Consider the following 16356-nt stretch of genomic DNA (forward strand, 5'->3'; position numbering starts at 1 on the left):
TGGAAAAAAATGTTAGGAATATTTGAAGAAACTACGATCCTCAGTAATGGATAAACTAGAAGAGAGAGAGAGAGAGAGAGAGAGAGAGAGAGAGAGAGAGAGAAAGAGAGAGAGAGAGAGAGAGAACAATAATAGCCCAACGTGGAAAAAGGGTGATTAAGGTGGTAATAGGCCAGTCGTAACACTAGGAAAATACGAAGGCCTTGTTGCCCACGGCAGCTGAATATTTTATGTCCTACTGGCAGATAACTAAGAAAATGTTAATATAATCATTTTTAATAGGTACTTTTAAAACAAACTAAACAAAAACGAAATTAATTATAGGGGAACTGAAAATACGATGTAGTTAAAGGCAATCGAGGCAGTCTAACAAATAATGTGTGCATATACTGGTACAGCACCATCAAACTTTTGAGGGCAGTTATTACTAGAAAAATGAAAACGCTTCAATAAATGGTTTTTTATTGTCCACGTGATTTCTAGACGAACTCTATAAACTTCCCTTACCCTTTCGAGATGCTATTAACAAAGGTGTCCACCCATGGTCGTTTTGCCTGTTGAGAGCTTTCTGCGAATCAGTAGGGGACATATGCGAAATCATCTCCATCACAACATCGTTGTTACCAGCTAAAGCAACATAATGAAATGCTGATTCGTGTTGTTTGGTAAGAAGTTTAACATCAGCTCCGTTTTCAAGTAATATTTTTGCAACTTCTCTATCCGAATTTGGCACTTCAACCTGAAAAATAAGATGAAGGAATAGAACGAAAACAAAAATATATTAATGTTAAAACTGAACGAAAAATGATTGATAAAACATGACATCAGAAAAGACATCACTAAGTGATATGCGATAAGATAAAATCATTTGCTAAATATGAAACAAAATGTGGATATATAACCAAATAATGGATGCTTTCTAGATTTTATAATGAAATTGACTAAAGATAACGCATTTACCTCTTCTTTAGTAACTGTACAGATATAATGTAGGGCGCTTTCGTCATTTTCATTAGTTTCGTTAATATAAGCTGCTGCCTTTTCTTCACTTTTATGGTCCTTCACGTAGGCTATCAACAGCTGAACGACTTCTGCCTTGCAGCCTCGGGCAGCCAGATGCAGTGGTGTTTCTCCTTTCTATAAAATAAACAGAATATGCACAAAATTTGAAAGCTTTATATCAATATTTTTAGTAATGATAACACAGCAATATACTGAAAAAAGAATATAATATAGGTTATAAAGAAATATAACTCTGCCTCTGATAATGACTGGATGGACTGAATAGCTCAGTAATTATCAGTGCTGGTCCCAATAAGCCCAGAAAAAGGAGGAGAGTTTGCGTCAGGAAGGGCATCCGATAGTAAAAACATTGCTAAAACCATGGAAAGGTGGTTTATGATATGGCTTTGGTACGGTATGGTATGGAGGTTTGGTATAAGGTTTGGCCTAATGTGGCTTATGATAACTAGAAGGTGTATAATAAATAGGATTTTAATAACTAATAATATATTACCTTATTCTTGAACTGCGGATCACCTCCATCTTCCAGTAAAAGCAATAGTGTTTGCAGATTGCCATACTTTGCAGCAACATGAACTGGTGTATTTCCATCATGAGTCGCTATATTGGGCCCTGCTCCAGATTTTAGTAACATCAGCGCACATTTTTCTCCATCTTTGACTCTAGCCGCTATATGCAAAGCAGTTTCCTTAAGTTTACCCCCTAGAAAAGTAATTAATCATCAAAATATAGGATTAATCTAAATTAAGTTTAAATTCAAAACAAATCTATTAATTTTTTATTCCGACAAGTATTTTTCATTGGTTAAAAATATTGGCAGCTCAAAGCTAAGGTGGATATACGGGGTCTCATAGGATGCTGAGAAGATGGGTGTTGCCAACTGGAAAATTCAAGCAGGGGACAGAGCAGAATAGAACAGAAAGCTTGAGAAGGTCAAGGTCCCTTAAGACTTGTAGCACTATGATGATTATGATGATAATAATGACAATATTGGTGATTGCTGATGATAATTGCGTCGACAGAAAACGATGGAGATTAGAATGCGAGAAACTGATCCAGCTGTAGAAGAAGAAGAGCCAGCTGTATAGACTCGCTTATTATATAATTTGCATTTGCATAATTTGTATTGTGCCATGTGTCCTGTCCTGCATCAAAAATAATGTCGCAGGATTCAAAAGCCGCAGATAGACTAGATGAAGAACTGACACCCCTATTTGTTATCGACGTGGGAGTGACACAGGGAGACGCACTAATAACCATGCTTTTCAACCTAGTTCTTTAGGCAGTCATCAGGAAAACCAATGTAACTGGCCAGATAAATACCAGAACAGTACAAATGACTGCATATGCAGACGTTGTAGCTATCGTTAGTAGGAGCAAACAATGAATAATGGAAGCGTTCAAGGAAATTGATATTGAAGCATGAAGCAGAGGGCTTAAAATAAACGAAACAAAAACGTCCAAAAAAATCCATGAGCGTCAAAAGAAGACCTGACAATGAAAATAATACCGCAATAGACAACTATACCATTGAACGTGTAGATGCCTTTACAAATCTGGTCATAGAAATCAATCAGAGGATTTTGTAAGTAGCGAAATTAATGCACGTACTTCCACGGGGTACATACTATGCTTATAAAAGATTAATGACATCGAAATCATTGGACAAACAAACCCAAATCTACAGAACATTAATTAGACTCGTAATAACCTATGGTTGTGAAACTTGGGTAATGACGAAAAAAGATGAAGTCCAATTCAGGTCATTCGAGAAAAAGATACTGAGAAAAGTATATGGCCTGGTGTAAGAATAAGACGACACATGAGGAATCAGGGGAAACGACGGAGTTAATAAATTGAATGAAGGGTATGATATTATTGTAAAATTTGTGAAAAGTCAAAGACTGTCATGCCTGGGACATGTCTAGAGACAAGAAGATGTAAAAACTGCAAAGAAAATATTACACTAGTGATTCAGTGAATTTGTACTCTACGAGCTCCCTAGTGGGAAAGTTTTGGGGTAGTTCTGATTTTTTTCATTATATATGGATTTTGGGCTGCTGAATCCGAATATGAGGTTTGCGGACAAAATTTCTTGCCCGAACATTGAAAAAATCGCGAGAAACTCAAAAAATTTCAGCTTTTTTCCGCTTTTTTGGTCAAATCTCGAAAACTATTGACTTTTAGTAAATAGTCTGTTAACAGAAATTAAAGTGCTTAAAATTATCTACAAATATCACTATTTACTTTTTTTTCAGACGAACCGTTCGGTCTAAAGTGCAAGTTGAAAATTTCCAATTTTTAACGGTCTCGGAAAAACCCACTTTGTACCTTCCAAAACTTTAGTTTTTATTAGAATGCTGCCATTTGATAAATTTCTCCTAGTTTTCTGTACAAATAATAAATTTTAGTTCATAATATGAATATGGTATGTCTCTTCTCACAGCTTCCATGAATCCATTCCATCCTAAAATACCGAGAATGTCTCTGCTTTTCACTTAAAGCCACAGAAGATCAGGCACAGATATGGAGTCACAGTTTCAGTTGGTGTGAACATTCCCTTCGGATCTTGATTTCTGATAAACCTTGAGGTTTTGTCCTTTGAAAATATATTAGTTGAACAGCTCTCTGACTTTCATAAGCCTCAGGTGCGGGTTTAGTTTTTAGCCGAGGAATGGATTAGTTAGGAGCCATTGCATGTTTTGTTGCAATACAAGAAATGCCACCCATGACGTAAAAAGTGTGGTATCCGTCGATTGTATGTACGTTAACCCTTTCTGTCCCAACGCTGCATATTATATATTATGTTTTTGAAAAAGTGGGTCTGTATTCCCAGCCGCCTTATATATACGTTCAAGGTGTTATGGTCTCAATTTGCCAAAGCCGAAAATATGCGTTGCTTATAAAATTTTAGACTCATTGGTGTCCCAATGCCGCAGAAATATGTCCGAAAATGTTAGATTATTGTTCCCAAAGCCTCAAAATGTTGACACCTAAGACAGGTCATGCGGACCCATTTCCGTATATATTTGTTCACATATTTTAGATATATGCTATATTGTAGCACTGGTGACAACGCTTATAGGTAGCTGCTAGAAAGTGAAGCGTTTGTAGCCACAGAAAAGACCAGAAAAAAAAAAGAAGCGAATCGAGATACATGTGTGCAAGATGCGGAGTCTGCCTTTGCCTAGTGTCATGTTTTTAGAAGTACCACACAAAAGAAAACTTTTAATGTTAATTTACATTACATTATTTTTTAAAGTTAGTTACATTTTTTCAAGTTGGTTTTGCTCTCTGATGAGTACTGTTGAAAAGAAAACGTTTAAGTTGGTTAAAAAAAGTCATTAAAAACATGTTTTGGTCATTTATTTGTTTATTTATATGCGACGTATGTATAAGGCAATGGGACTTTAAGCATGAAAAAACCTTTGGAATTGAGGGACCAACATGCAAATTAAGGCCTGGCATAGAAAGGGTTAAAATCAGCGTTTTCGTACACCTGTTGTGTAAAGCACGGCTGGTCAATTTTCTGCGGATCGCCTGCGATTGCTGACACTTCCAGATAAGCAACGCGCTTGCTCAAAGTCTTGTAGCGGCAGTAAGGCCCAGATAGTTGGTCTCACGATTCTTTGAAGGGTTGGCCGTTTTCTCTACAAAAGGTACGGCTCAAGAAAATAGGTTGATGTAGTTTCCTCTTTGGGGTTTTGTTCATCCTATATGGGAGCTGTTCGCCTGGAAGTGTCAGCATTCGCAGGCGATCCGCAGAAAATTGACCTGCCGTGCTTTACACAGCAGGTGTACGATAACGCTGATTTTAACGTACATACAATCGACGAATACCACACTTTTCACGTCATATGTGGCATTTCTTGTATTGCACCAAAACATGCAGTAGCTCCTAAGCAATCCATTCCTCGGATAAAAAAGAAACCCGCTCCTGAGGTTTATGGAAGTCAGGGAGCTGTTCAACTAATTCATTTTAAAAGGACAGAACCTCAAGGTTTATCAGAAATCAAGATAACAGATCCGAAGGAAATGTTTACATGAACTAAAACTGTGACTCCATCTGTGCCTGATCTTCTTTAGCTCTAAGGGAAAAGCAGAGACATTCCCGGCCTCTTAGGACGGAATGGACTCGTGGAAGCTGTCACAAGAGACATACCATACCTATGAACTAACATTTATTATTTGTACAGAAAACTAGTAGAAAATTATCAAATGACAGCATTCTAATAAAAAATAAAGTTTTGGAATGTAAAAAGTGGGTTTTGCCGAGACCGTTAAATTGTCAATTTTCAACTTGTACTTTAGACCGAACAGTTCGTCTGAAAAAAAAGTAAATAGTGATATTTGTAGATAATTTTAAGCACTTTAATTTCTGTTAACAGACTATTTACTAAAAGTTAATAGTTTTCGAGATTTGACCAAAAAAGCGGAAAAAAGCTGAAATTTTTCGAGTTTCTCGCGATTTTTTCAATGTTGCGGCAAGAAATTTTGTCCGAAAACTTCATATTCGGATTCAGCAGCCCAAAATCCTTATATAATGAAAAAATCAGAACTACCCCAAAACTTTCCTAGTAAAAACACAATTTTATTGAATCATAGAAGCCGATAGGAAGGCGAAAAAGGAAGGCCACGAACGAGATGGTTAAGTGGCTTGGAAGACGATCTGAAAACCATGATAATGGAGGAGAAGGACACAAGAGAGATCTGAAAGGAAGGACATAGTTAGACAGGCAAATACCCATCCAAGGTGATGATGCGAAAAGAAGAAAAAGACGCTATGAGACCTGTTTAATTTTCTCTCCGTCACATTTAGGTATTAGTTATATGATACTTTATCACAGGAGAGAGTCATACTAGAAGGTGATTTTAGTTCACATGTGGGTCAATGTAAGAGAAGATTTGACGCGATACATGGAGTACTAGACTTTTAATCTAGAAATGATGCTGAATATGATAGGTTGGAAAGAGCAGAACCTATATATCAATAGAAACAAATTTTTTCAAAAGTCAACTTATCATTAAAAAAATTCTTATATTTTACCACACGCATAACTGTTTTACCTCTGACGTGGACATCAGCTCCATATCCCAATAACGTCTCCACGACAAGAGGCTTGCATGATTCCACAGCAATGTGAAGGGCAGTATAATTGTCCTGAGGCAGAATAAAAGAAAATGTATATCGATTTGTTGTAGCAGAAAATTCGTGATAACCTTACATTTGTTGTTACGTCGACTTTTTCTCCTTTTTGCAGCAGCGTATTGATTATTCCAACGTGACCATATCTTGCGGCGGTGTGGATACTTCGGGCTCCATCCTACACCAAGAAACAAGTTAGTATAAACAAGTAATTGGACTTCGTAAGTCCTAGGTTTTCACCCAAAGTAATAGAAAGTAGAAATGAAAGTCGATATTTGAAATCTTTGTGTAACTTTGAGTCGACTGATACACGATTTTACTAATTTTGAGTCATTTTTACTAAGCTTTGGGTCATCATTGTGTAAACAGAAATTACTTCAAAAACGGAACTAAAGCTTTAAACTCAACTTTACAATACGCGTCGATTGATGTGTTACATGTACTATTTCTGCGACTATAATGGCACTTCTGGTTAGAACTTTTTAACCGGAAATGATACAAAAACCAAAATTTTACATTTGTTCTCATCTTGCTAAGGCATGTCGAATGCTATATCGCTTATACTATTTCGGTGAATTTACAATAGTACTTCTGTTCGCATTTCTAAAACCGGAAGTCCTAGGTCAAATTTAGTGCCATCCTTGTATTATAAGCTTTCATTCGACACCTCATTTGTCATTCTACCTGGTATAGACAGACAGCCTAGGTCAAATTTCTCACATTTAGTACCATCCTTGGATTATAAGCTTTCATTTGACACGTTATTTGTCATTCTACCTGGTATAATGATGGAGGAGTTATATTCGTGGTCGGAAGGATAGACGGACAGACAGCCTCAAGAAGTCAAAAATCCCACCGTTAGTACCATTCTTGGATTATAATGGCACTTATGGTTAGAACTTTTAACCGGGAATGATATAAAAATCAAAACGTTACATTTGTTCTCATCTTGCTAAGGCACGTCAAATGATATATCGCTAATACTATTTCGGTGACTTTTAAACAGTACTTACGGTTGAAACTCTAAAACCGGAAGTCCGATGTCAAATGTCTCATCTTTAATACCATCCTTTGGTTATTTATAAGCTTTCATTCGGCACTTTATCTGTTGTTAACGGAGGAATTGTATTCGCGGACGGACAGACAGTCATGAAACCAGAAGTATATTATATTTGTTCTTGTCTTGCAAAGGCGTGTCGAATAATATATAACTTGTACTATTCCGGTGACTTTAAAACAATTCTTCTGGTCGCATTTCTAAAACCGGAAATCCTAGGTTAAATTTCTCACCCATAGTACCATCCTTGGATTATAAGTTTTCTGTTGACACCTCATTTGTCATTCTACCTGGTATAATGACGGAGGAGCTATATTCGCGGTCGGACGGACAGACAGCCTAGGTCAAATTTACCACCTTTAGTATCATCCTTGGATTATAAGCTTTTATTTGACACTTCATTTGTCATTCTACCTGGATCATAGACAGATGGACAGACGGACGTGGATAATTCAAAATTTTCACATTTTTTCAAAATTATGTGAAAACAATATTGAACTTTGCGAATTACGATATCTTTTAAACTGAATAGACAAGAGGGTAAGTTAATATACTTAGAAGAAACCAAGAATCTTCACCCTTGGTCAAATAGAATTTTTTTAAAATGTATTTTTATTTCTGTAGTTCGTAATGATCAACATAGAGTTTTTTATCACAAACGTTCTAAATTACAACCGGTTGTTGAAAATCAGATCAAAACCATTATTCAAGAAACAACTAAAAATTATAAAACTAATACTAAACTCAAACAACAATGGATGACTAATGAAATATTGAGCCGATGGAAAACTAACGAAAACAGAAAAAGAGATCACTGAAGAATACAAAAAATAATCAATAAATAATCCAGAATGCAAAAGAAAAATAGTACAACAAATGTCTTGAAAAAGAAGAACTTCAGAAAAAGAATAACACATTTAATATGTACAAAAAGGTGTAAGAAATAACTGCACCATATAGTTCAACTGAAAGCTTACTTAATTACAATAAACAAGGAATATTGTAGTCAATGAACAAGACGGACTGGAGACGTGGAAAGAATATATTGAGGAACTGTTTGTTGACGATAGAACGGAAATTGAAATAGAAAATATATTGACTGGTCCGAACATAACCTTCGATGAAATGCAAAGAGCTATAAAACTAACAAAGAATAGGAAAGCAACCGATTCAGATGAAATTACCAGAGAAATAATCAAACTACTCGACGATAAAATACTTTGGACATGTTATGAGAGCAAACACAGAAAACATGGAAAAACTCATTATGCAAGGAAAGGTGGAAGGACTAAAATCAAGAGGATGATCCCCAACAAGATGGATCGATCAAATTACAGGAATATGCAAAAAACCTATGCATGAGTTAAAGAAATGACCAGAGACAAGATATATTTGGAGACGGACAATACATGACATCACGTCGACCACTACACTCCCTCCAAGAAGTTAGGATTGAAGAAAGACTCGACGATAAGAGTAAACATTCTCTTCTAAGCCTATTCAATAAAATATACGAAACAGGGCATATACCAACAGACTGGCTACTGTCAATATTTGTAATCATACCGAAAAAATAATCACCAAACAGTGTAGCGATCGTCGCAATATCAATCTGATGATCATGTACTGAACATTTTCTTACCGCAATCGAGAATTTACAACAAAAGTACAACTAAGTGAAACACAGTTTGGTTTCAAAAATAACCTTGGAACCAGCGAAGCATTATGCAGTTTGCAGGCTATAGTTCAAAGACGTAGTGATATACAACAACCAGTACAATATATGTGTTTTATCGACTTCTAAAAGGCCTTTGACAAAGTCACGCAAGACAAACTGATAGGTGTTTTGCAACAGATGGGAATTGGTGACCAAGAATTGTATTGGTATCAATCTGCAAACGTATAAATTGATCAGAACACGACGGAAGCAGTGAAAATGCGACGTGGAGTGAGGCAAGGATGTAATTTGTCGCCTCTACTTTTTAATATCTACTCAGAATTAAGAAGCCTTCGATGAAGATGCAGGCATTCATTCAAATCAACTGAATTAATGTCAACAATCTCAGATACATAGCCGCCGACAAGGTACTGATTGCTTCCAATGAAAAAGGGTTGCAACGTCTTGTAAACGGGGTAACCGAAACATGTGATAAATGGGCTAAAACTCTAAGGCAAAACTTATGGTCAGCAAAACGGAGTTACATCCAATCAACATCAGAGCGTATGGATATAGTTAGAAAGAGTCCACAATATGGTGGCGAAAAAGGAAGAGAAATTAGCAGTAGCAAAAGCCAAAGAAGAAGCGTATTCAAACCAATACGATCAACTTGATACCAGAGAAGGCGAAAGAAGATATATAAAATAGCCAAACAGAGCGCAAAGAAAGCAAAATATTTTAATCAGATTAGATGTATCCGAGATGAAAATAATAAAATACTAGTTCACGAAAAGGATGTCAAAAAGAGATGGAGAAAGTACTTTGACAGCTTATTAAATAAAGAATTTGACAGACAGCCTGTACAGTCAACGGTAGCAGCAATGGTCATCAAAATAACAAACTAGGAAGTGGCTCAAGATCTTCAAAAAATAAAGAAAGGAAAAGCGGTAGGACCAGATGATATTCCTGGGGAAGTATGGAGAGCATTGGGAGAGACATGAACAAGGTGGCTAGCAGGCTTATTTAATAGAATTATGGAAGTTGGACAAATGCCAGACGAATGGAGAAGTAGTATACTAGTACCTGTCTACAAAAACAAGGGAGATATACAACAATGCACAAACTACAGGGCTATAAAACTGCTTAGCTACACCATGAAAATATGGGAAAAAGTAATTGATAGACGGATACGTGAAGAGACCGAAATATCCGAGAATCAATTTGGCTTTATGCAGGGCAGATCAACAACAGATGCAATTTTCATTATAAGACAGTTGATGCAAAAATACAAGAGTAAAGAAACAAACGCTCATATGGTATTCATTGATCTTGAGAAAGCAAATGATAGAGTTCCTCGAGAGATTCTGTGGTGGGCACTCAATAAGAAATGAGTCCCTGGTGAATATGTAAAGATTGTGAGGGATATATATGAGGAAGTAACGACTAGTGTTAGGACATGTGTGGGAGAGACTGATAAATTTCATGTAAAAGTAGGATTGCACCAAGGCTCGGTGCTTAGTCCGTATTTATTCAAATTAGTTTTGGACCAGATAACAGCAAACTACAGTGTAACATTCCATGGTGCTTAATGTATGCTGATGATGTTGTGTTGGTAGGAAAAATAGTGAAAGAGACTTAGAACAAAAACTGGAACAGTGGAGACAAGCTCTGGAGGAAAAAGGTTTAAAACTTAGTAGGACAAAGACAGAGTATTTGCATTGTTCATTTAAAGATGGAGTTACTACAAATAAAATGGTATCTTTGGATGGTGAACTGATTGTAAAAAGCAATAGTTTTAAGTACCTGGGATCGGTATTACAGAGTAATGGAGAAATAGATTGGAGATGCATGCAGTAGAATTAGGGCTGGATGGATGAAGTGGAAAGAAGTGAGTGGTATGCTGTATGACAGGAAAATTCTAATGAAGTGGAAGGGAAAATTCTATAAAACAGCCATAAGACCGGCTATGATGTACGGAACTGAATGTTGGGCAGTGAAAAAGAAAGAGGAACAACGAATGCATGTGGCGGAAATGAGAATGCTTAGATCGATGAGTGGAGTCACAAAAAAGGATAAAATTAAAAATGAGTATATTAGGGGAAGTCTAGGTGTGGCACCAATTGATGCCAAAATGAGAGAGCATAGGTTGAGATGGTTTGGTCATGTTCAACGTCGAGACGCTAATCACCCAATACAAAGAATTGCTGAAGTGCAGAATTCCTGGAAGGAGTAGGAGGGGAAGACCAAAGAAGACGTGGGGGGAGACGATTAGGCAGGACATGTTGGTAAAGGGCATTAATATTGATATGACCCAAGATAGAATTGTATGGAGAAATGTAATTAGGGAAGCCGACCCCGCATAGGGATAAGGCAAAGAGAATGATGATAATGAGTCCACAATATAACCTATTTGGGCGCCAACGTTAACGATAACTGGGATATAAACAAAGAAATAAAAATACGCATTAAAGAACCCAGAGCCGCCTTCTATAAACTAAAGAAATCTTGTATTAATAGAGATATTAAATTAAACGTTAAAACAGATTAATACGCTGCTTTATATTCTCCACATTTCTGTATGGCATGGAGAGCTGGACCCTTACAGAGACACTAATGAAAAAATTGGAAGTCTTTGAGATATGGATCTATCAACAAATGTTACGGATAAGTTGGATTGATCGAATAAGAAATGAAACAGTTTTACATCGAATGCAAAAGACCAAAGAAATAACAAAAACAATAAAAATTCGAAAGATACAATATTTCCATCATGTAATGAGGCATCCAGCGAGGTATAACCTTCTACACCTCATGATACAGGGCAAGCTCGCTGGAAGAAGAGGACCAGACCGAAGAAGAACATCCTGGCTCCGAAATCTCCGGGAGTGGTATCAAGAGACCACCGCTAATCTGTTTAGAGCTGCCGTAAACCAAGTTTTAATTGCCAATACGATCGCCAACGTTCGATAATCGGACAGAGTACTGAAAAAAGAAAAAGATGAATGCACTTGTATTCTCAATATTTCTACAGTTGAGTCCGTGAGTCTTTACCCGTGCATCATTAATACCTGGCGAGAAAAAATACGTACTTTATATCTAGCATCATTCTCTTGCACGCATGAAACTAATGACAAACCAGCTGCTGCCTGTTATTAAGTAAGAACACATGTTATTTTTATGAACCATCTAGACTCAGTGTATTGAAAAGAGATAGGTACAAAGAAAGACGATTGGGGATGTTTTCACATATTTTAAGTACAATTTCTGACGTTTTGGTTTGTTTACTTTTGTGGCTGTCAGTTTGTTGAATTTTTTGCTGTTATTTTGTAGAATTTTTGCATTTTGAAGTTTTTTATAGTATAGAAACAATTGTTTTCACAACTAATTTTATATTGGAGTTAGAAATTTTATGATAAGTTTATGTTATTTTACGATAAATTTTTGACAACATACAAATATCCTCGTTGTTGACACAGTGCCTGTGTTTAATGTTCCGCCAAAGTGAATAAAATAACAAAAAGAAAATATATGTTATCGAATTTTTTTATAAATTGTTCATTTATTTATTAATCATAAAAGAATTTATTAAGCTACTTCAAATGTAGCTGTATATATGCACCAAAATTTTAAGACAAAACTTAAACTTGACATTCTATTTATTTGATAACGTCAAATTTTATACTATAACCCGTGATCGGAATAATATCCACTTTCTGTCAGTTACTGTTGCGTTTAGTAAATGTCCGACTTATTTCGTATGCTTTAAATTATGACGCACGGGTAAAGACTCGGGGACTCAACGTATATGGGGATGTAAAGAAAATTTGATGCTTCATGCAAAAGAACGCTAAAAAATTGACGCCTTTGAGGTGGGTCTTGGAGAAGAATGCTGCGCATACCTTGGATGGTTCATAGAACAAATGTTTCCAATATTAGTCAACTTGACATTAAAAAAGACTGTCCACAACATATCTGTAGCGAATTATACAGTTCTTTGGTCATGTTCATTATCGTCACGTCGCAGAGGATTTAGATCATTTTAGACAGATTAACTGTTGCTGGAAATGTTCCTGCGCGAAGAGCAAGAGGTCGGTCACTAACCAGATGGTTTGACCAAATTCAGATTGCAGCGGGCCACTCATGGTGCGAATCCCTTAAAGTAGCTGAAGATAGAGACCAATGGAGAACATTTTTTAGGAGTATTGGAGGAAATCACGATCCTTAGCAATGGGGAAGCGATAAGAAAGAGAGAGAGAGAGAGAGAGAGAGAGAGAGAGAGAGAGAGAGAGAGAGAGAGAGAGAGGGTCCAGTGGTTTGTTCTTTTACATTTTCAAAAACAAATAAAACAACTAAAACATAAGAGTTATAAATATATTGAGATGTAATCACACTCTTACTCCCCTTCATATGTTCATTTTGGGTCTCACAGAGTCACCTAACTGTGAGTGTGGAAAAGAAGGTGATCTACTAAATATTCTCCTCGAATGTTCCCATGAATCAGTAGATATAAACAAATTTTAAAAATATTTTATTTATATATTTTATATATTTAAATATTTTAAAAATTCCACTTCCCGTCTACCTGAACAAATTGATTTTTTCTGAAGTTGTTAATACAATTAAAAACAATTTACGAATATATCAAAAACTGTAAATATAAATTGTAGCAATATAACTAACCCTATATTTAAGTAATTTTGTTAATACAAAACAGGCATGTTTGTTAAAACAAAACAAACATGTTTGTTTTGTTGTAATTTTTTTAACCCTGTAGATTTAAGTAGGTAATTATTGTAATTATGATTGAAAAAAAGAACAAGAAAAAAAAAAGAAGAAAAATAAAGAGAAAAAAAAACAAAAAAAGAGAAAAATACCAAAAAAAAGAGAAAAAAAGGGGAAAAAAACCAAGAAAATGTAAACCTCCGAAATGTTGAATCGGGTTTATGTCTTAGCGTAGTAAAAAAACAATTTAAAAAAAGGAAAAAAAAACAAATTAAATATATAATAAAAAAATTTACAAAAAAATAAATATATAAAAAAAATATTTACATCCAAAACAGTGTATTTTTTTAGATAGTAGTATGTTAGTTTGTTATGTAGGTACATAAATATATTTAGAGTTAGAAATACAGAAAAAATTCCTCTGATTGAAAAATATTGTTTGTTTAAAAAAATGTCTGGCTAATTGGTTCAGCCAAGGCCATCAAATTCACACAAAAAACTAAAACTTTCCTCTTTTAAGTACCTATCTAAATGTTCAGTTTGTCGGATTTTTTCAGATACATATTATTGTCAAACATTAACATTTATGAAGTAATTAATAAATATATTGAAAATCAAATAAACTATTATTTTTCTCATTGTATTAGATTAGAATATAGTAAATTAAAACAACGAAAGTGACTCACATAAAAACGTCACCATCTACAGCTAAAAAGTGAATTTGCATATCAAAACCGTTGTCAGAGAAGTAATGGCATTATTCATGAAATACAAAACCTCTTCTTATCAACTATGCCATCTTATCGTTTTTCCTTTGGTGGTCAAATAATTACTCGTTTTCTGTCAAGGACTTATACCTACAGTGTCTATAAATAAGTTTTTTTACATATTATGTAAAGGGACTGATCTGCATAAAAATTAAATTTATAGAAGAACTAGCTATAAACACCAATACAAATCACTAAAATTACATTTCTAAAGAAAATGAACTATTACTCCAGGGAAATAAGGCAAAAATATACCATGTTCGGGACACTTGAGCTTGAGCAGCCAGGTTGCAAATGGGTTTTTTGGGTACTATATACCTAATACATTATACATACAAAAATGCCCGTCACAGTTCGGACGAGAAATTTAATTATTAACAAATAAGGGTCAAAAATGGAAGTTTTTTCGTTTGAATCGCTACGGGTAAAAATAGGGTAATTAAATATCTTATTTATACTGTTATTCTTTTAGTAGATGAGCCAAGGTTTAAAATGGCAGTTTTTGTATTTCGGTTCGACCATTTGTTGTTTCAGAAATTGCAAAATAAGACCAAAATTTTGAAAATAAAAAAATTGCTATAACTTTTGTGAAAATGACATTAAGACTTTCATATTGCACAAAAGTTGAGAAAAATCAGTCCATATAATGCACAAAAATTTTTAAGACGATTCGTCAGTTAGTTTAAATTTTATTCAATTTGTTTATCCCAATGAGCTTTTTCTTCGCAATATTGTTGTTCAGAAAATAGTAATGTAATAGCAATTCTGTGAAAACCACATGAAAGAATAAAAGTCATGTTTTCAAAGTGTTTTAAAAAATCATTAAAAAGTCGTTTATATCATTCCGAAATAGTATATTGTGCAACAAGTGCAGAAAGATACTAATTTCTCACGAGTTTGAAAAGTTGCGGTACGAGCGCAAGCGAGTGCCGCAATTCAAACGAGTGAGAAATTATCTTTCTGCACGTGTTTCACACTATACTTTTTCTACAAGCACAGTTTTTCCTAAAAATAAAAATCACAATTTCCAAACGACGATTAATTATAATAGGTACCTATGTGATAAATTTTAAACTGTATTTAATTAATACCTACTAATCAATTTAAATTCCTTATACCTAAATAAATTACACAGAAATCAGTTAAAAACTTAATGCACTGCCTTAATTTGTTTAAATTTAAACAATTATTACACATTATTGACATTATATTTATGCAGTCACGGATTTACACAAAACCTACTTCATTCGACGTCTCTTGCACAGGTTGCTAAATCCTTATTCGTTATTTGATAATTATAAAATGTTTAATAAGAATAAAATTGTAAAATAAAACAGTTGTAACATCCATAATGTAGTTTCTATGCTATAGTTAAATATAATAATTGTCTTATAGGTTATATATTTGTCTAAAGTTTAACCACGGATGTAAACAGAATATAACGTTACTCAGAATGCGGTAGTCCACGGATGTAAACAGAATATAACGTTACTCAGAATGAGGTAGTCAACTGTGCAGAAAAGAACTTTGCGGCACAGAAACGTCACTTTGCGGCACAGAAACGTCACTTTTCTGCACACTAATGTCAAATATCTTATACTGTGAGAAAATATCAAGTTTGCTAACATAAAACCGTGCAGAAAAGTGCACTTTGAATAGTGGTTGTAGAATAGTATATTGTGCAACAAGTGCAGAAAGGTACTAATTTCTCACGAGTTTGAAAAGTTGCGGTACGAGCGCAAGCGAGTGCCGCAATTCAAACGAGTGAGAAATTACCTTTCTGCACGTGTTTCACACTATACTTTTTCTACAAGCACAGTTTTTCCTAAAAATAAAAATCACAATTTCCAAACGACGATTAATTATAATAGGTACCTATGTGATAAATTTTAAACTGTATTTAATTAATACCTACTAATCAATTAAAATTCCTTATACCTAAATAAATTGCACAGAAATCAGTTAAAATATTAATGCACTGCCT

General features: G+C 34.8%; 1 protein-coding gene across 2 annotated transcripts in view; it reads right to left on the minus strand.

The window, feature by feature from the left end:
- The window catches only part of LOC114325672 (serine/threonine-protein phosphatase 6 regulatory ankyrin repeat subunit A), a 314485-nt gene that overhangs the window by 102767 nt on the left and 195362 nt on the right, over positions 1-16356 (minus strand). For both annotated transcript variants that reach the window (XM_028273796.2, XM_028273793.2), the window contains exons 9-13: positions 6249-6347; positions 6091-6184; positions 1517-1725; positions 961-1137; positions 508-739 (exon numbers count right to left, since the gene is read on the minus strand). In XM_028273796.2, coding sequence (XP_028129597.1) covers positions 508-739; positions 961-1137; positions 1517-1725; positions 6091-6184; positions 6249-6347 — 811 coding nt within the window. The remainder of the gene's footprint in view (positions 1-507; positions 740-960; positions 1138-1516; positions 1726-6090; positions 6185-6248; positions 6348-16356) is intronic.

The sequence above is a fragment of the Diabrotica virgifera genome, chromosome 4 (genome assembly GCF_917563875.1).
Source record: "Diabrotica virgifera virgifera chromosome 4, PGI_DIABVI_V3a".
NCBI classification, from domain to species: domain Eukaryota; kingdom Metazoa; phylum Arthropoda; class Insecta; order Coleoptera; family Chrysomelidae; genus Diabrotica; species Diabrotica virgifera.